Source organism: Musa acuminata, chromosome BXJ1-2 (genome assembly GCF_036884655.1).
Source record: "Musa acuminata AAA Group cultivar baxijiao chromosome BXJ1-2, Cavendish_Baxijiao_AAA, whole genome shotgun sequence".
NCBI lineage: Eukaryota > Viridiplantae > Streptophyta > Magnoliopsida > Zingiberales > Musaceae > Musa > Musa acuminata.
Genome location: NC_088328.1, coordinates 20,391,751 through 20,413,179, shown reverse-complemented (window position 1 = coordinate 20,413,179; position 21,429 = coordinate 20,391,751). Strand labels below are relative to the sequence as shown.

Sequence of the window (21,429 nt, the reverse complement as noted above, 5' to 3'; positions counted from 1 at the left end):
ACCCGTCATCCGGATCCGAACCAAGCCGCATCGGCCCCGAGGTCACGGCTAAAAAGTTGTTTACACTAACATCTGTCATGATGAGTTAATCCATATAAACCAATAAGTATATGATGTCTCTCTTGTCATCAGCTATTTGATTTAAAATTGGCAAAGCTGATAGACATTAAGAATGTACCAAGTTCATTATATCAAGCTCTTGCAGCTTGATTAAGTCTATATATATAGTTTTTAAGAGTTTGTATATATGATTGCGACATTGAGGATGAATAAACCCAAATGTTGTTGTATAAAAACATCATCAGTCAAGATTCTTTACAAGAAAATATTGTTAACATTTAACCATCATAAGTGTCAACCTTTAGTGATAACTAAACATAGGATAAATCAAATTATTGTTGGTTTGATGACATAATTTATGGTTTTTGTAAATTCAATATTCGATCATTGGTGAAATCTTTTATTTACCAAATGTGCTTTGTATCTGGTAATAGATTCATCTATGTTTTACTTTATATGAAAGATCTACTTACTTCTATAAATATTTTGTATGGATTAAATGACACAAAGTTTCATGCAAGTAAGACATCATGTTCTTTATACATGACCTAACGTCAATAGGAGGATTTTTAAACTTAGAGTGATTTTTGTGGGTTTGGTAGGCTCAAGTAGAGTGTTTATGGAAGTGTAGAGATCAAAAATCTATTATGATTTAATATTATTATTTTTAAAGCATATTTTTATGTGATGTTCATGACTAGGTTATGTTTGTGGCATGAGAGTTGGTGATAAGTTAGTGATACATAATCAAGCTGACACATGATGGTGTTACTTAATTAAGAAGAAGACAAATAGCATATCTTATTATATTGAGGGTGTAACTACAACTATTGGTGATGCATAATGATCGAGTGAAGCCGTGTGACAATGTGAAATCAGAACAATAATAGAGTAGGGATTTCGAGGAGTGCTAATAATTGAGTTATGGGACATAGAATTGACAAGATATTGTCTCGAGAGAGTTTGGTTTATTCCCCTTTGAACCTAGTGATGGATGGCAATGGTGGCTCTCACCATGGAAGGAGTAAGATTTTAGAAGGAAAAATTAGATTCAATGAATATGACATGATGTGATATAAAGATCTTATTAATTTATGGATCAAAATATTAAAAAGCATGATACTCAAGAGAATACCCAATGAAGATAGCCTAGATCTCGATTCTAACTTATGTGAAGTATAGGATAAAATCAATGTTTCACAAATAATCAAATACTCTTAGTCTATAAAGACTATAAGGTTTGTGAGACAATCCTTCAAATGGTAACCGAAGTTATATGTTCATGATCACACATGATGTTGACCATAAGACGAGTGTCATTTAGACTTGATGAAGGAGAGTGAGATTGGTTTTAACCAAGTATTGGTGTTTTTGTTCGATGAAACCAACGAGTTGGGGCATGTTTGATGATGACTTAATATATTATATACTGCAGATTAAAAGGTAAGATATTAAAGCTTGATATCAGAGTAGACTATTTTAATGTTAGACTTATCGAAGTTTTGGACCACCTATTGAAAATGAGTGAAGATTAAAGTAACTTCATATTTATGTTTATATTTATGTTTGAGATAGTATAATTATATACATTTGATGAAATAATCCATAAAAATAACATAAATTTAAAGTTGTCAAAGGAAATTATTAAGGTAGGATCCTAGATATTAGTGTAAATAACCTAAAGTGGTTCGAAGTAAGATATAGAAGATATTTCAGAAGGTAATTTGTGACTTTTATTACTACGATATGAGTCACAATGAGCACCTTTTATAGAATGTAACGAGATGTTAATACATTAAATGGAGGATAATGGATGGCCAAACCGATGATGCTATACATCAATTGGGGTAGAAATTGAAACAATGGTAATTGGTTAGACAATTTATGAAGTTGTTAATGATAACCACTTGTAGATATTGTTTTTCCACCTGTAGATATTATTTTTATTCTGACGAAGGATACCCCTATGCATATCACAAGAAACAAGTTAGGAATGAACCTAATAAAAGTATTATTTTGTTTAGAAATTTGAGAGATAAATATAAGAATCTTTTTTTCTGTGGGGTGCATATAAAATATCATCAAGTTTAAAAGCAACCACGTGTAAATTAGTGTGAGTGAAGAATTTTATTGTTATCTCCATTGATGATATCTTTATTACCGTCATAGTTAGCATGGATGAATAAATTTTGTAAGTTAAAGATAATATGATGTGAAGTGCGATGATCCAATTGCCATGATGAGTAGTCGGATTGTTCGTGATCTTTGCTTGATACTAGTTGGGTGTGATGTTGAGCTTTTGTCGAGATTAATATAATTTTATTATAAGTCTAATTTTATTAGACAGTTGACATATAATTCTTTGTAAATTATTGTTGTTAGGATATCATGACTCATGATAGTTGTCTTGAATTGTTTGGGTTAAAGTTGTCCTTGGTAGTATATCATAGGATGGTGACTCTATGAGTTACTACAGGAGATGTCTTGTTTGGCTCTATGAAAAATTCTTATATCTTGATTGTCTTTATCTTTAAAATTTTAGTTGAGCAGTCCTTAAAATATATATTAATGATATGTTAAAAATAAATCCATCATTTCTTATCTGATATGCTGCTTCCAATGATTTTCTATTACTGCTGTCAATGATTCTCTATCATTGGAAAGCATGTGCTTAGTTGATATGATTATGAATTTGATGTTGTGATAAACGTGCAATCGATCTGCTTTGTATTAAGAACAGTAAATCTCTGGTTCAATCAATCAGAGAAAGCTCAAGTTTTTGTGAAGCTCAAATTTCTATAGGCAACCAAGTGAAGCGAAAGGGTTAAGACCCCGTTTGGGTAAGTGATGACTTCAAAGGCACATTAACAAGGTTTACACGAGCAATGTGGTGGTGTAGCCTTAGCCCTCAAGAACCACTAACTCCTACTACTCTTGCAGCAACAGCATGGGGTGGCAAGGAAGCAAAAGCGGCTGATTTCTTCATCCCATCGGTGCTTTGGTATCTCTCCTGTGTCGACGATGACAACCTTCTTCCTCGGCTTCACATTGTATGTATGTTCCTGCTCCTCCATCAGTTGCAAAGAACGTATCCGTACCTTGAATAACCCTTCCAAAGGCAACATGCTCCCCATCTAGCACAAATGAAACTTTAGATATTTGAACTTAAACCACTCAATATTGGCACTATTATTACATGATGTGAAACTGAAGTGGTCCTTACCAGCTAGCCTTAACTGTGGTGATGAAGAACGGGGATCCATTGGTATCAGGCCCCCTGTTCACCATTGAAACAATTCCTGGAAGGGCAAAACAAGCTAGTAAGATGTCTTGCATGTGCCGAACAGTACCATTAGAGAATTAATCTCTGTAGTTAACTGTGTAAATGAATCAATAAGTTTTGTACAAGAACAAACTTCTTTTCCGAACGTATTCTAACAATAAGTTGTCTACATTGATTCTTTCCCATATTAACAATTAGCTTTTGTAAGGGAAAATCCAAGGGGTATTGTCCAGTTAATTTTGCATTAAATAGAAACTTCAAGAACATTACAATCATGTATATGGAAAACCTAAATTTCACTTATTGCCAGCCCCAGGTCACTAGAATTTAGAAATATAACTTAGGACAACATATGAAATGGAAATCCAAGCCTGCACGTGAATGCTTTATGGTGAAGTTCTCATCAGGAAAGGTGCCACCATGATAGATTCACTGCTCCTGCCATTACTGTTAGTGATATCGCCACCTTGTATCATAAAACCGGAAACTACGCGATGAAATTTTGTACCCTTGTAGTGATAATTTCTTACACCAATTCTGTTGCCCTTTTTACCTGCTACCAAATCATAGGTGCTATACAATTGTTAGAATGTACATGTTTGATAAAAGATGAACAAAATCAAATAACAACACAGGAATAGCTACTGATGCAAGTGCAAATACCTCTGTGCAGAGGGCTTTAAAATTTTCTGCACTATCCACGAGAAAAAAAGAAATGTGTTAGCTGACATATCGGGAACAAGATATGGTAAAAATACCTAACTGGAGGACATGTTCATATCCAAAGTTCTCTTTTTGTGTGTAATTAAGAACATTATAGTCCATACTCAAAAAAATAATTATAACACCTCCAGTAACAATCAACATTAAAAGGTATATCCAAAATTTGGGAATTTCAACCAATCCGTATATTAAAAAAGTTGGAAAGGTATAGTTCTGAAAACCTTCCCACAGCATCTCTTGAAAGTTCCACACTATTCTTGTACTGTACACTTGTTTCCACCCAACTGGTGCATATATGCTAAGTGGTTGCATATGTAGCTTACTAAAAGACTCAAAACAACATCTAGGGAGCAGACAAATACATGTTCATGTACCAATCACTTAAAGCAAACTATCAGCCACAGTATACCGATGTCCCATATACAATTTTCCGAAGTTCAAAAGAATGGCAGCTGTGTCTAAAGTGAAAAGCCCAAGAATTATGACAAACTAGGAGTTAAACATACCAACAGTTTTTGGCGCCACTTCTCCATAGAGTCCAATAACAATCCTACCTGCATAAGATCACAATGAGTTCTGAACATAATGATACTATTTTGATCTTCAGCTGGAATTTATAAATTCAAAAAAGTTAACTATGATTGTGTATCATTGGAGTAGGCAGCAAAAATGTCACATAATTTTAACAACCAAAATTGAGGAAGTCCTTGCACATGGCATCGTTGATATTTTCATGATGTCTAAAAAGAACATGATATGTTCTATCACAAAAAAAAAAAAACAAAACAAAACTTAGTTACTTCAATACAAACTACTTCATAAAACTAAGCAAAAAAAGGAATCATCATTCACCATAGGTTTACCCCACCTTCAGCTAAATAAATTGGTTATCTCAAATCCAGTCTCTAATTTTAATACTATATGTGTAATTGTTGGTGTAAACAACCTTAAGCCGTGGCCTCGGGGCTGACGCGGCTTGGTTCGGGTCCGGATGATGGGGGATCTTCCCGGGACGACCCTGGAGACCGCTGAGGTGGCCGACCGCGGTGGTCCGATCGGGACGGGGTCACCGTTTCCTCCGAGAGGGGGCTCCTTGCCTGGGCATCTAGCAGGAGGCCTCCGTCTTCGCACCTGCATAAAGGTCGGGTCGGGGTGCTCGGCCCGACCCCTCCGACGATCAAGTCAGTGGATGGTAAAGGGGGTTTGTTCAGCTAAGTTCTCCTTGTGTGCCTCCCCCTTCCCGTTCAGAATGCGAGGGTATTTATAGGGAAGCTTACTGTTTCCTGATGTGCCCGCTTGCAGGGGACAGGCTCGTACTCTTGGTAGTGTCTGACACTGGTGTTGGCGTGGCGTGAAGGACCGAGCCTGAGCAGGTTGTTAATGCGCCTCGGCCGGCGTTCTGGTCCGTTTGACCAGGTGCTGTCGGGTCGATCGAGGCGTGAGGCGTCATCTGGGGCAGCTGACGTCAGCCCGAGTCTTGTCGCCATTATTACCCTCATCAGTAATCATCGATGATTATTTCTCCCTTAACATAATTAATTACCATTAATAATGTGTTGCTATATTTAAATTATTAACTTCCTTGTTTATGTAGTATGGTTAAAGAAATGATTAAAATTGATTTTTTTAATTATATGGACAAGTTAAAAATGTTGTCAATCAATTAAATTATTAATTTATTTATTTTCTAATGAGAGATGTGATTTTTAGAAAGTAAATAGTTCAAATTTCATTATTGTGTGTGAACATAAGAAATAAATATTACAATTCTATCTTTGTGTGTGAAAGTAAAATAAAAATAAATTATTTTTACCTTTAGGGGAGAGCTCATATTCTCCAATAAAAAGGGAGTTCCCTCAAAATTAAATAATAATAATATTTTAATTTTAAAATATTATTAATAAATAATGATCATTAAATTGTATGTTAGAATGATTATTTAATTTAATAATAGTTCTAATTCATTTAATTAGACATATTTATGTTTCAAGAACTTATATATATATTTTTATTATTTAATTAGTTTTAAATTTTAGAATCATGAAAATGATTATTGATTTTCTCCTATTTTTAGATTAAATTGATGATATTAATGTGATTGTTACCACGTAGTATATGTGATTATGCTGTGTGGTCCACGTTGAAAGTACAACATGTGAAGGGAGCTATGGGTCCATCACAATGCAGAGCCACTAATGGATATAGTTTAGTAAGTCATACATCAAGCATGGTCCCTCAGAATATTTTATCAAACTACTTCTTGAATGCATGCATGAATGAATAGATAAATGTAAATGAATAATCATAGTTGACTATGTATCTCTACTGAGGGTAGATAAGGTGATTTCCTAAGGGGACTACCAGGTCGTCAAACATGATAGTTAGACGATTCCTCCATCCACTGTTGGGATAAATGTGTCCTCGGTTGGGTAGATGAAAGATACCACTTCATCCATCGTTGGGAGTGCGAGATAAGTTCTCTCTATCTGTTGTTGAGAGGAATCTATCCAGTAGAGTATACCTCTCCATCCGCTATCGGGAGAGTGCACTATTGGCTGTGATGTACGCCTTTGTTATATAACTGTTATGTATGTCATCGAGATGTGTTGCATATGACCGATACATGATTTTGTTTACTGCATAAGAATTATCATTGTTTTTCTGACACATGAGTTTCATAATAAACTGATATGTTATCCTTTCATATTAAATTATTAATATTTGTATATGTTTCACGACTATTGAAGATTATTTTTATGATTTTTCAAAAGTTTTTACTACGTGTGATTGTTGATGTGTTTTTATCCTATATTTATTTTCAAAATACCCTACTACTTTGTAATAGATCTGAAACTTAAATGAAGATACTTTTTCATCACTTGTGCCCCTACTAAGAAAATATAGTTTTTTTTTTAATTAAAAAATATTTAGTGTTGTAAAATTAAAGATTTTAATTCAAAGGAAAAAAAGAATTGTAAATTATGAACTATGAAATGATAGTTTATTTTTTATAAATATGGGATGTGACAGTTTGACATCCAGTACATAAAAAATCCTAAAAGATTCACGCTAAGATGCAAATGAATTTATTGTTCAATTAGAAGGAAGATTTCACAAAGCCTTACACAATAGAATCACAAAATTTTCAGGTCGTAGCAGCTTTATTTTACTTACAATAAGAACTCTCTTCAGAAGTTCTATTAGCACCAAAACAGAACTCAAATAAACTAATTAGTCAAAAACTTAAAGTTCATTAATAAGAACCACCATTTTAATAGAATGCAAAAAAACTAATTAGAATGCCATAATATAATTTCAGTAATTTATACTTATATAGGTCTGTTTAGAGGATAAAGTAAACTGTGATTTATAAACTTCAAAATCACAAAAAAGATGAGAAATACTGTCTACTTATCAAACATAACCCAAGTTCTTATATCCTGCATCATATTTCTGAAAATATTGATAACTACATGGAACATTTAGTTGACACTATTGGGTGCTTAAATGAACCTGATGCTTGCATCACATGCAGCACCATAATATTCACCACAAATCCATGAAAATAATAGTAACTCAGGCAATCATATCAATTGACACTAGTACTAAGCCATTTAAAACATTTAATGTATATTTTAACAAAAGGACAAAAGCAAAGGTCTTTCTCAAAAAGTTTTACCATACCTAAGACATGAAATCAAGATGCATAACTTAGATTTTGGCATAGAATTACACAGACTTAAAACAAGTGAGCTTTAATTCTTTCAGCACAGCAGAATTATCATCTAATGACAACACTATATTTGATGCTAATGAACCTTTTCCCAGGCTACAAGGCTACCAGCACCGATATTTGACTAATACAATCGGACAATAGGTTTGAACCAGAAGAGTTGACATTATTATTCCATGCACCAAGTCAAAAAGTTAAAAGATGGATGGTTCATTCCAGAGCAAAGAATATAATAGCAGTACTACATTTGATACTATTTTCTACAATAATAGTAACAATTATTATATAGTCAACTATACGGAATGCCTCTCACGCTCCTTATAACCAATATACTGAATTTCAAGTCTGTTGTTGTAAAGTCTTACAATGATCATGCCAATTTAGGTTGGAAATCCAACTCGATATGCAACCTCTCACACTCCTTATAACCAATATACTGAATTTCAAGTCTGTTGTTGTAAAGTCTTACAATGATCACGCCAATTTAGGTTGGAAATCCAACTTGATATGCAATGCAAAGGTCAAGGCAAAGTTGGCCACATGATTGGCATTCTATCAAAATTTTCCATGTTTCCACTTTCAGTTTGATCTATCAATGGTGGACATGGTCAAATATTCCATGACAGATCCCAATATGACCATGTCTAATTAGAATTATAAATATTCTAGACATAAGGCCTTCAACTAATCCACTACATTTTCATCTCTCTATGTTGCACTTGTCATTACATATATTATTCTTGTCACCATAGACTAACAAACCCAAAAATGTCGACAAAGAAGAAAAGCATGAGAACATACAGAAGGTCCATCCGCATAAGCCAGTGGAAATTGCTTAAATCAAAGGGACAAGAAAGTGAAGAAGGATAATTTGTTCAATTGTCAAGTTCAAACAAACGTTTTAAATAACCACAGAACAGTGTCATGTCTGTTTTATGTCAATCCGCTAAAACTGAAATGTGCTAGTGATCTCACCAACTTTTAAGCAGTGTTTGAAAACAGCACCGTGTAAATTAGATCAAATAAAAGGAATTACTGAAGTGAAAAGACTACTGTCAGGTGATGCCAAAAGGATATTAGGTCGCGTTAGACGTCTGGCTTCCAGTTATAATCTCATAGCAATTTTCCTTTTTTCTGATAAGATTCACAAAGAATATTAGAAATTAAGCAGCAATCTTCACGATAACCCAAATCATTGGTCAAATTCACCACCAAGATCAAGAATTATGACAGAGCGCATGTCCAGGCATCAAGTTCAAGTGAAATCGAAAACAAAAATTAGCAGAGAAAACATATAATTCAAGATCCTAAAGGGGAATAAAAGGCAAGGAGGGCAGTGGAGCCGAAAGAGACGGAGGAACGGCTTAGACCTCCTTGTGAACGACGGAGAAGACGAGAAGAACGACGGCGAGGGCGAGGAGCGCGACGAGGACCCTCCGCTTCATCTTGCACGGCCTCGAATAGTGTGCGCGGATCCACCTGCCGTCTCTGTAACCCTCGTTGCTTCCAGTTATTTCCTCGATCCCTCACTTGCCGCCGCCACCACTGCGCCAAGTCTCCGTTGGTAGCTCTCCTTGTTTTTCGTGAGCTCGAGAGGCATAAAAAATGAAATGTACCCAAAATTTGTGCTTTTTTGTGGGTGAACTTACAATAATATCCCTTTGAGATCAATTATATTTCAAATGTCCATCTAAATCTAAGGTTAGACATGTCATTTAGATTTAATTATCTTGACCATTAGAATAGAGATATGAAAATTCTACTTAGCATTAGTATCTTAAAATGATACACTTAAGAAACTCTGGTTGATATAAGAGTGTCTGAAGCTTCCTGCCATCAACTTTCTCATCCCTTAGATTCTACGGACATTTTTTCATTTTCTATATTAAGGTTCATATTTTTATTCTTTTTAGTCTCACATATTAATGATACTATTTTTCTTTTTTAATCAAAACATCAGCCAAAATGATCTCAGATACTTTTTACTCTCTCTCTCTCTCTCTCTCTCTCTCTCTCTCTCTCTCTCTCCGGCATCATAATCCCGTTGCCGCAGTTCTTCAAGAAGAAATTAAGCAGATCTGCTTGTGAATTGCGGTCAATTTTCTTCAAGTTTTTAATGTGAAAGAGATTCTATGTTGGGCGCGGAATCCCTGTTAGAGTCTGCGGTTGCTTTCCCGAGATTCTTGTCGCCACATGAATGGAAATCGACAAGATATCATCCAGTCGTAAGAGTTAAGACTAGATTTAAGATACGTATCGTATCAAATATATCTTAAAAATTCTAAATATTTACATTTTACAAAGAGGAAAAAAAATCAGCATAAAACATATTATCCAACTATGGAGATCGGATATCTCATACTTATTCTATCCAATCCGCTTCTGCCAAGCTACCAGCACTGGTCTGTCTCCCACATCCGACGTGGACTTGAGGAGTAGAACTGCCCCGGGGGCCGCCGCCCCACGGTCGCGGACGCCATCGACGACGCGGCCGCTGCCATTACCCTGCGGTCGTACTCTACGCGCTTCTCCGGGTCGGTGAGCGTGGCGTAGGCGGCATGGACCCGAATGAACTCGTCCGCGGGCGCGGCCCTGCTAGCCGCGGCCACGTCTGGATGGCACACCCGCGCAAGCCGCCGGTACGCCGCCTTGATCTCCCCGACCGTGGCGCTGGCAGGGATCCCGAGGACGTCGTAGAGCGTCGCTGCAGCTGCCGGCGGTGGCACCGCAGTCGTTGCGCAGCGGGGCCAGAGTAGGCGACGGCTAGGACGGGAAGATGAGGACGACGACGACGAAGACGGGAGGGAGGGGCTCCGGATGCGAAGCGTGGGGAAAGCGAGGGTGGACGACGATATCATGGGCACACAAGGCGAGAATAAGTTGTTCGAGGTGAGGTTAAGTGGGATGTCAATCGAAAACTTCCGAACGAATTGATATATAGAGGTCTTGAAAACCATGGGAATCCGAATTGAAGTGGAGAGCTTATCCGCGTTTACGGCGAGCTGAGTCAGCGACAGCGTGGGATTGGGTACGGCTGTCGGCAATTCGAAGGCTGACACGGCTACAGCCAAAGGTGTGGAAGTCAGGGGACGTGGGGAAGAAACGGTGAAGCGGGTGGACCTGCGAGGGATGGACAACGTACGAATGGATAACGTTGACGGGGTGGCGTTGTTGAGGGTTGACGACCATTTGGTGGCGACAACGGAAGGAGGGCCAGCGAAGCAGAAGAGGATCGTGTCGTCATGTCCCTCGTCATGGTTACGGGGACGAAACGGAGCATTGATCAGTGCTCATAAACTATATTATTGAACGGAAACCGAATAAGCTATTTATATAAAAGGGCTGTAGAGGCACATTGGTTTGATAATTATATTCAAAACATCAAGTCCTATCAAGAAACAGTAATGTGCGCAATGCTTCGCAATGTTTCTTTTCAGACCAACGGCATAGTACAACAGGAAAAAGCTAACTAACAATCTAACAATCGGATGTTTAAAAAAGGAAAGTCCAACCCAAGATCCACCATTATGTATCCCATAGGCGCTCACATTAACAATCCATCTCTAACCACTTTAAAGAAAGAAAATCTTGCTACGCATGAAAATGACTACTTCATAACTTAGGATGCCACAAAGCAGGCCTCTCATGAGAGAAGAGGCATTGAAGTATTGAGAAGACGTTAGATTCGTCGTGTGTTAATTCAAACTGATATGTGCAGAGGGTCACACTACGCCAGAAGGAAGCCGTAGCACAAGTTGACCACCAACAAGACTGCAGGAGAAATATAAGATGATGCAAAAGCAGAATTAGAGACTGAAAATTAAATCGCATACAAAAATCTACAACGAGAAAAGCTGTATTACCTCTTCACATAATAGTAACAAAAATCAGCTAGGATGAAAGTTTGCACAATTTCAGCAAGGAGAACCATTGATGGCCACAAACCATAGCCCAAAGCTGTCAACAAGCGTCCTTGAGTATCTAGGACCTGCAAATGAATCATTTGTTTGCTTTAAGACATGTTAACTGTTAGAGTACAACTGGCAAAGAAGCTAGCTTTTTTTTTTCTTTTTTTTTTTAATGGAACTAATTGTCAAAGACTTCTTTTGCCTGACTCATCAAACGGCCTATCCCTTTCATCTCATACTAGATTTTAAATAACGAAGCAAATCTACATGGTAACATATGCAAGGGTCTCCAGATAATTCATCTTTGAGATGTTTACATCTACATAAATCCCTCCAAAATAGTTATTTATGTTCTTGTTGTTTATTTCACAAACTTAAGTTTTTTTCCCAGTTGCTTAAAGAACATTTATGTTCTTCCTTTTTTTCATCAAAACCCTTTGAATTTTAGGAGAGAGATTCCAAGTGAAAATTGTCTAAGCAACTCGAAGGCAACACTAATGAAACTTATTTCAGACTACATTAACTATAAACCTGAAAATAGCAGATAACTCAAACAATATACACATAGATCTAGGCATTTTAGGACATATATATGGAAAAAAAGGCCCATATTTAACTCATACCAACTTAGCTGCATGAGAAACAAGGCACAAATGGCACATGGATCATCGTAATCACGATTTCATGAGAAACAGAACAGCATATCAAACTTGACTAAAGTTAACTGTATGAACAAAATGTTGTATAGATTTTTATTAATTAATATTGCCCTTTAGCTGAAAGTCTAAATACTGATAGTATAATTAGAAACAGGACCAGCACATCAAACTTGACCAAAGTAAACTGTCTGAGCATGATGCTGTATGGATTTTCATTTATTAAATATTTCCCTTTAGCTGAAAGTGTAAATACTGATAGTTTTATGGAAAAAAGACTAGGGTTACACAGAGAGAATAACACAATAATAACAAAAGTGTTCTTACTATTTCATTATATGATTATTTGATCTGATTCAGTTACAAGTAGGGAAAAATTATATAACAAAAATAATAAATAAAAGAAATGTGATGTTCACACAATGTTTTGCCTAGTCGAGTATGACAATTTGTTGCTGAGGCAACACTAGTAAACAAGAGGGAGAAGAGACGATGGGGAGAACCAATGATCCTCTTGCTTGTTCTTTCTATTTTCAGCTACATCTACCACCAGATTGACACATCCAAAAACCACGAAAACCATGTCTCACCTCCAACCACTTACAAATTCCGAGCACAACCTCCATCCAAGTTGCCTTGACAACCCATTTTATCAAGACTGAGATGTTCAACAAGGTCCCTAGACTTCTGGTTACCTTCTTTCATAACCAGATACACATGGTAGAATGTTGTATGAAGGCAAACCTTGTAACCACAATATGGCACTAAGGTCTCAAAGAGCAACAAGACTTTACTATCTTATGAATTTAAGCAACATAATAAGAGGACAACAAAAGAGACAATTTATTAGTGTATGAATCCATGTTTCCCAATAAATAAATAGTCTTGCAAGCTAGGAGTTCCTTCCCTTCATTTTTTTTTACCTCTATAATGCTAAACAAATAGTATATTATCATCCTATGATCATGATTATGTTTAAGAAAATTACTGTTGAACATACATGGGTGATAATTAGTAACATGAATCACATGAAGCCTGTCAGAATTTAAGTATGAATAACATTACTGTAAAACAAGTTTCACAACAAACCAAACCTGAAGGACCCAGTGAGCACAACTCAGAAATCTTGCAACCCCAAGAGCAAAAACATAGTGAGCTGTGAATGGTTCTACAATCTGCAAAGCATGTTTTCTGATACAGTAAGAATATATCGATTCAAAGATGTACAAGGTTCTCAGATCTCAAGTTGTACCTTTGTGTTTTGCATCAAACGTAGCTGTGGCAACACTGAAACAGCTTCCAAATAAACACAAAAGGCCCAACAAATCCTATTGAAGATATTATGTGAGGTTGAAGGATGAACTGCAAGGGCTAACAAAGCACAAGGCACCACCTATAATCACATAATGGAAGCAGAACTCAATCAAGTTATAATCTTATAAATCAAAACCATACGTCAGTACACCAGTACGGACAGGTAAGGCGAACCATGGTATTTTAAACCCAACCTTTTTACATAGCATTTAGCTTAAAAGATGTTAGGAAGAAAAGCCAAATGTATAATTTTCGCTTAAGATGAATCTTCTGAATTTTGATCACATGTCATGATTTAACATTCTACTAATAAGTGACTCCATTAATCAAAAGGCTCTACAGAAGACAGTTCCTAGCAACCTAAATAGGCTAGCCTAGATCTTTAATTTGACCACTCAACACGTGGGTGAGTCTACTAATGTCACCATACTAAAGTAGCCCATGTTAAATCACATCCAAATCAAACCTACGGAGATTGAACCCAAGTCAAGACCAAACTGAGTGCTGAAGAGAAGTACTAGTTCCACTTGGACTAAAGAGGAGTCCTATTAGGAGTGTTTTATGTCTTTAAAATTCCTAATATGTTTTAATATAGGTATGGCTAGATATTTTTATAGTTAAAGAGTCAATTTCTGAGAGTACTAAGATCCTCTTTGAGAAGATATGAGACTGAATTTTCTTGTGTGCATGTAAGCTCTAGTTTAGTCTCATATTGCATAAACATAAGAAAGAGCAAAGGTCAAAAGTTATAAATAAAGGTTTTGTAGGGTCTCTAGGCATCAAAATTTAGCTTATCAAATTTCTCTCTCCATTGTTCTTTTCTAGCCCTTCTCATTACTTCTTTATCCTCTATATTGTCTCAGAAATGTCCTTATTTCATCAAAGAAAGAATGCACTCAGTAGAAGGTATGAAATTATAACACCATATAATAGTGTTCATATTTACCCGAAGAAAATATTATAGTGCTTATAAGCATGTTTTCTTATACAAACCAATTGAAATTGAAGAAAAAGCAATTGAAGAACAAATTCATCAATCATATACAAACTATCCAAGTAAAATAAAATTATAGCTTTAATTTAGAGTACTTATTGGACATAAAAGAGATATCTTACCACATAATATATGGCAAAGTTGTCCTTATCCTCCATGTAACTTGACTTCAGTTTAAATCTAATCATGTAAATGACCCAAAGGGTAGTAGCAAGTGTGGCAGTATCTAGCACAGTGTGTATATCATATTCCATAACAAAGCTGCAATACATTCTGACAGCTAAAAACAAAGCTGTTAAGTCCTGGGACTTCAACGAAAGGCCTGCAATGTAGTCATTGTAGTAAATAACGTGAAATATAAAGCCACAAAAAAGAAAGTGATAATTTAATCCATTTAAGTACAGTAAGAAGAAATAAGAAACAGCTTCACAGTTACATAATACATATATATCTTGATTAACCTTAAAACAATCAACTATTTGAAGATGCATGTGAATAAACTACAAAGTTAGAAAGTTCTGTTTTTCAGACAGTATTTGATGCCCTGAAAGAGGATCTTCCAAATTCCAAGAAAAAAAAAATCAAAGTTAATTTACTTTGAAATGCACAACGGACTCCCAAGACACAAGCAACACAATTTCCTATACAATTAAAGGCAAAGAACCAAAATAATATAGAGCACTTGCATCAGACAACTCAGTTCGACTTCTTATAAATATTTCACAATTCTGTCTTCTCATATGCCCTTTAAATGATGGAATAACAACAATGATAGAACAAGAGTCCATGGGAAAACATAAATCTTACAATAAAAGATTGATAAACTCAAATCATATAAATCAAAAGTAGGCTTTTTAAAATCAGTCATAGGCAGATATGTTTTTACTCATATTCCCATGCTTCAGTTAGACCGAGAAAAGTTGCTCTAGACTCATCATCAACCACCCACAGTCTTTCTTTCATCTTCTTACTAAATTAGGTTAGTCCTTATGCAATATACGCAATAAGATTATGAGTCATCATAGAACACAAGCACCTAAACATTACACAAGGTGCCTGTTTACTCAAACTTTATATCCTGAAGGAAAAGGCACCAGCACAAGCAAATAAATCTGGTACCTATAGTTTGACTCTGATAGTTGTAATTTCATTAGTCTGAATCAGATCTTTATAATACAAAAAACCATGACTCTTTAGATGTCATCTCTGAAGTTCCCACCTACTGTTTGTTGACATTTTACAAACTTAGCTACTTTGATCCAGAAATTATTAACTGGAATTACCTTGTTATTTAGATGCATATCTGTAGTCGAATTCATTTGATTCTCACGGATTTCAGTTGGTGATCAGCGAAGAAATCATCTGTTACCTCACGAACCATATTCTGTATGTTTAGTAATTTCTGCCCCCAAAACTTTTCAACTTTGCAATCAACTAATAGTTCTGTGCTATTGACAGTGTCAAAAAAGTCTCCCTTGAACTTCCATATCAAAACCCAAATGTTAACAATCAATCTAAATAAGATGAACTCTTAACTAAATCAGAACCCTCAACGAAAAATCAAATCCTCCCTCAGCCCATATGTTCCATCAGAAGGGAAGGGCAAATATCTTTCTGTTCATCATATATAGGGCATCTGCAACTTGAATCTAAAAATTTTCAGAATCCGCCTTCTCACTGCTCCATCCAAAAACAAATCAAGCACACAATAGCAAAACAAGATACGAATTTATCAGATTCAATGACTTGAAAGCCAATTTCTTGCATCCATAACAGATCAAAATAAAACAACAAAAGAAATGGGAAGACAAGGCAGGCACCGGCACAGGTCCTCTCCTTGGTAAGCTTGTAGATGAGGACGGAGATTCCAATGGCGTGAACAGCCTCAGCCGCAACGAAGAGGTTGTCGTGGTCGTGGACGATGAATCGGAGGAATACGAGGGCTGCCATGCCCGCCACCACGCCCAGGAACGCCTTCACCTTTGACGGCTGCCGCCTCACCCATGCCGCCACCGCGTAGATCGGCCGTCTGCCCCCTCTCATCCCGACGCTTCGCTCACGGCGATCCTTCCCTTCTCCGAATCCAAGAAGCGAAGAGCGCAGAGAAAAAGAAGACCTTAAACTTCGTTTTGGTTCCCAAGCACTGCTGGGTGGCTAAAACACGTTACGGTATTTATAAGACCAAAAAGCACACTCTTCATACACGTTGAGGTCGCACTTGCGTGTCACAAGCGGGTCCCGCAGACCCCTTGGTAGCCCTATCACAAGGACGGTAGTTATTGGAGTAAAGGGAACAGGTAAGAAAACAAATTCATATTACACTCCGACCATCGATATCGGATTCTATTTATAGACTCCGAATCCGAACTTGGTCTACGATGCAATAGCAGTAGGAACATGGAAAGTGATGCGTTGCTTTCATCGATATCGACTCTGTTTTGGTGGCATTTGTGAGTGCCTACAGCACTGCTGTCATCTGTCGACTTAAAAGTACTCCTCAAAGCTATCTATCTTTTTGTTTCTCTTGGCCATGGAGACAGATCAGTGCATGCTTCTTTGAAGAGTGGATCCAAGGTTGAAGAAGATCTCACAGCTAATCTTTATCAATGGTTGGTCCCAAAACTTGAGCTGCGGAGAGACTCCACTTGAAGAAGAAGGAAGTCTCTGGATCATTTTGTATCAACATGCTATCAGATTTATCAACTCAAAATTGAGCCTGATGTCACTCTTAACACTTCCTTCTGTCAGGATTAACTTCTCAAAACTAAGTTGACTTTAAGATTTTTCTGTTCATTTGTCTACAGTACCATTTTATACAAGTCCAATTACATTTTAGATGAGCAATATGGCAGTGGATAACATTTAATCATTTTAAATACAATGCTCCCAATGTAGCAAAGGAATTAATGCATCCAGCATTTCAACTGCAAAGGAATTAATTTATCCATTAAAGATCAAGGTGGAAGACAGAAGAAGAGACAAATGCTTATAAAGGATTTTATGCTGGAATAAGAATGCCTTTCTTGGAGTTTCCTTTGTCTGGAAATTCCCTTTTCTCTGAACGCCTATGCAGAAGCAAACAGAAACATAAATGATATAAAATAAAAAAAATTATAATTAAAATCAATTAATAAATATTTTAATCCAGCTTATATATATATATATATATATATATATATATATATATATATATATATATATATATATATATATATATATATATATATATATATATATATATATATATATATATATATATATATATATATATATATATATACTTGATGCCCTATGATCCTTGATTATGATTGCCAAATATAATGTCAAATATATTTTCTAAAAATAATTTCTTTCTAAAGGTAATTAAAAAAATATATAGATAAGATTTTGAATTTTTTAACTTTTTGATAAATAAGTATGCCATCATTAGATTGATATTTTAGGTTAAAAAAGTATTAAATGAAATCTTAAACTCTCAATCTTTTGATAAATGGGTCTAATAAACAATCACCATAACAATATTTTATATATAAATATGTTGAATAAAATTTTAAACCCTCAATCTTTTGATAAATGAGTCTGATTTATTATCACCTGACCAATATCTTAATTATCAGCTAGCTATAAAGAGCATATATTGAGTTATAAGAGTTGCAATGAGTGTCTGTAGGATTCATTATAACGGGTAATTGAAAACCTTAATTTTAGTAAATCAAATCATTAAATCATCGATATATGTTTAGAGCGATTTAAAAAAATCTCTATTTTTGGATTTTTTTTTTTTGTGGGTATCACTCTCTATTTTCAAGTTTTGGAAACAACACTCCCTTTTCATAATACCCTTTTTAGGGATTGATGCATAAGGTGGACAGGTCCAGTTATAATGTTTTTATAATATGTTACAGTAATTTTAGTAATATTAAAAAAAATTATAATATATTATAAAAAAATACTATAATATAATATTTTTAGACAAATTTTATAAAAACTTTATATTTATAATGCTTTTACACTACATTGCAGTATTTCCTACACTAGGAAAATACTATAACACAATAATATAATAATACTAAAAAATATATAATATTTACTGTAACAAACTATAAAAATATTAAAAAATATATATAATATTTGTGTACTATGTTATAATATTTTTAATAATTATATTTTTTATTATATTATAGTGTTTTTCATGTATTGTTGAAGACATTGTAATATAGTGTCAAACACTCTAATTGGATCGGTTCACCCAAACCGATTGGAAAATGAAGGAAAGGGAGGTAAAGAAAAAAAAAATTATTGGGGGGATTTCAAGTATCAAGTAAAAAAATATATATTATTTTAAAATTATGAATATAGGGATTTTTTTTTATAAAGGACCACTTGACCGGCCTTGGTGCAACCCACAGGCGAGGAATTATCCGCTTTGGACGATGGGGATTGAGCTCTTTTGGAGCTTGTGAACTCCAAAAGGCACCTTTGAGGGTAAAGCGGACTTATGAGCTCTTGGTTCCCATACTCCTCGATCAATATGGGACTACATGGTCTTATAGGAAAAACTCATTACTTTTTAATTATCATTAATTCATAATCCGAATAGTTATGTAAAGACCCAAAAGTATCTTTGCGATTGACCTAAAAAATCATATTCCAAACTATTATAAAAATACATTATCTTCTACCTCATTTCTCACAAATATTAAATTGATCTAATAAATATAAAAAGTCATTTTCCACCTCCTCTTTAATCTTCAAATTATCCTATTTGATTATCTATATTATTTTTCATCAGTTTTTGTCATCAATAATAAAAGATGATTTAGCAATTAGAAGAAGAAGAGAACGGAATGAAGGGGGAAGAAAAAGAGGTTATATGGAAGGAGCTAGAAGACTTCTTTTATAATTAAGTGCACACGTATTTACATCCATTTATAGAGATGTGTCATAGGAATATTAAAAATAAGATTATAAATAACAAAAACTGATTTCTATTGATAATTCCATTTTGCTATGAATCTTGTTATTGATAATCCTCTTACTATTGATAATCCCTTAATATATATATATATATATATATATATATATATATATAATCTTACTATTTATAGTTCATCAATTACCAATCTTACTTTTTATTTTTACAATCTCTTATTTTATTCGTCAGAACTTTAGCTGCGTTGCTCAAGAAGAATATAGCAGTAGTAGAATGAGAAAAAAACAAAAAGAGAAAAAAATAAAATAAAAATGATTAGAAGAAGAAGAAAAGGATATTTATATCTATTTGTAGAGAGATATCTTAGAAATATTAAAATTTTATAAAATAAAATTATAAATAATAAAAAAAGAATTATTAATAAAAATTGTTTTTACTATTTACTATTGTTGGTGTAAACAACTTCAAGCCGTGGCCTCGGGGCCGTCGCGGTTTAGTTCAGGTCCGGATGATATGGGATCTCCCTGGGACATTTCCCGAGATCGTTGAGGTGGTCGATTGTGTTGGTCCGATCGGGACGGGGTCGTCATTTCCACCGGGAGAGAACCCCCGCCTGCGCCTTTGGTGGACGACCTCCGCCTTCGCACTTGCACAAAGGTCAGGTCGGGGAGCTCGACCCGACCTCTCCAACGATCAAGTTAGTGGATGGTCATAGGGGGTTTCTTTGGCTAAGTTCTCTATGTCTCCTCCTCTCTTTTCCTCGGAGCGCGAGGGTTTTTATAGTGAGAATTACCGTTGCCTGATGTGCTAGCCCGTAGGGAGCAGGACCGTACTTCTAGTAGCGTCTGACATTACCGTTTGCGTGGCGTGAGGGATCAAACATGAACAGGGCGTTAATGCGCCTTGGTAGGCATTCCGGTCCACATTGACCAGGTGCCTCATCAGGTCAACAGAGGTATGACGCGTCACCTGGGGCAGCTGATGTCACGCGAGTCTTATCGCAATTATTATCCTCATCATATTCCCCCCCGGAAGGAAGCTATGCATCGGTTGTTGTAATGGGAGTTCGATGCATGGCTTCGGCTTTGAGAAACTATCCCTGCCGGGCGTTTGCCGGTCCGTTGCCAAGGGTGCAGGGGTCGTGGAGTTTAATAATTAAGGAGGGTTGCAGCGATGGCCCTGGGGTAGTGTGCGGCCGAGGAGCGCAACTCAGTCGATTAGGCCGAGCAGAGGCTATGGTCACGTAACCGAGGGGCATGACTTAGGCAGGCGGGCCGCGCAGAGGCAGTGGTCTCGGGCAGCATGGAGCCGAGGAGAACGACGCAGGCGAGTAGGCCGTGCAAGTGTGGTCTCGGGCAACACGCAACCGAGGGGCACGGCATAAGCGGGCTGGCCGCGCATGCATGGTCTCGGGCAACATGTAGCCGAGGAGCACGGCACAGGGCGGGCAGGCCACGCAGGCGTGGTCTCGGGCAGCATGGAGCTGAGGAGCACGACGCAGGTGGGTAGGTCGTGCAAGCATGGTCTCGGGCAACACGCAGCCGAGGGGCACAGTGTAGGCGGGCTGGCCGCGCAGGCATAGTCTCGGGCAACATGCAGCCGAGGAGCACGACGCAGGCGGGCAGGCTGCGCAGGCGTGGTCTCGGGTAGCATGGAGCCGAGGAGCACGGCGCAGGAGGGCTGGCCGCGCAGGCGTGGTCTCGGGAAGCATGAAGCCGAGGAGCACGGCGCAGGCGGGCTGGCCGCGCAGGCGTGGTCTCGGGCAACATGCAGCCGAGGAGCATGACACAGGCAGGTAGGCCGCGTAGGCGTGGTCTCGGGCAAC

The 21,429-nt window shown here is 36.6% G+C and overlaps 2 protein-coding genes and 1 long non-coding RNA gene across 4 annotated transcripts; all 3 read right to left on the bottom strand.

The window, feature by feature from the left end:
* Positions 1-2,758: 2,758 nt before the first annotated feature.
* LOC135597497 (uncharacterized) lies at positions 2,759-9,402 on the bottom strand. Of its 2 annotated transcripts, XR_010481279.1 has the most exons (4): positions 9,170-9,402; positions 4,007-4,620; positions 3,284-3,896; positions 2,759-3,194 (listed from the first exon to the last, which is right to left on the bottom strand). It is a non-coding gene; the product is annotated as an uncharacterized LOC135597497 (long non-coding RNA). The 2 variants fall into 2 exon arrangements; XR_010481278.1 differs by having other exon boundaries at positions 3,284-4,620.
* Positions 9,403-10,189: 787 nt separating this feature from the next.
* On the bottom strand, positions 10,190-10,657 carry LOC103971083 (chaperone protein dnaJ 11, chloroplastic). The gene has a single exon (XM_009385033.3). It carries the CDS (start codon positions 10,655-10,657, stop codon positions 10,190-10,192), a length of 468 nt encoding a protein of 155 aa, XP_009383308.2.
* A 549-nt stretch (positions 10,658-11,206) lies between these two features.
* Positions 11,207-16,814, bottom strand: LOC135597493 (uncharacterized). Its single transcript, XM_065090490.1, has 6 exons — positions 16,492-16,814; positions 14,794-14,993; positions 13,616-13,756; positions 13,458-13,538; positions 11,663-11,787; positions 11,207-11,570 (listed from the first exon to the last, which is right to left on the bottom strand). The coding sequence occupies exons 1-6, from the start codon at positions 16,712-16,714 to the stop codon at positions 11,522-11,524; spliced, it is 819 nt and encodes a 272-aa protein (XP_064946562.1). The 5' UTR covers positions 16,715-16,814; the 3' UTR covers positions 11,207-11,521.
* Positions 16,815-21,429: the final 4,615 nt, after the last annotated feature.

Bases quoted from the DNA above. Each gene is read 5' to 3' on its own strand.
- LOC135597493 (XM_065090490.1), bottom strand. From the start codon at position 16,714: ATGAGAGGGGGCAGACGGCCGATCTACGCGGTGGCGGCATGGGTGAGG. The intron at 14,994-16,491 runs GTGCCTGCCTTG...ACTACATTGCAG, and splicing joins CAAGGAGAGGACCTGTGCCG to GCCTTTCGTTGAAGTCCCAG. The intron at 13,539-13,615 runs GTACAACTTGAG...CATGCTTTGCAG, and splicing joins GTTTGATGCAAAACACAAAG to ATTGTAGAACCATTCACAGC.
- LOC103971083 (XM_009385033.3), bottom strand. From the start codon at position 10,657: ATGATATCGTCGTCCACCCTCGCTTTCCCCACGCTTCGCATCCGGAGC.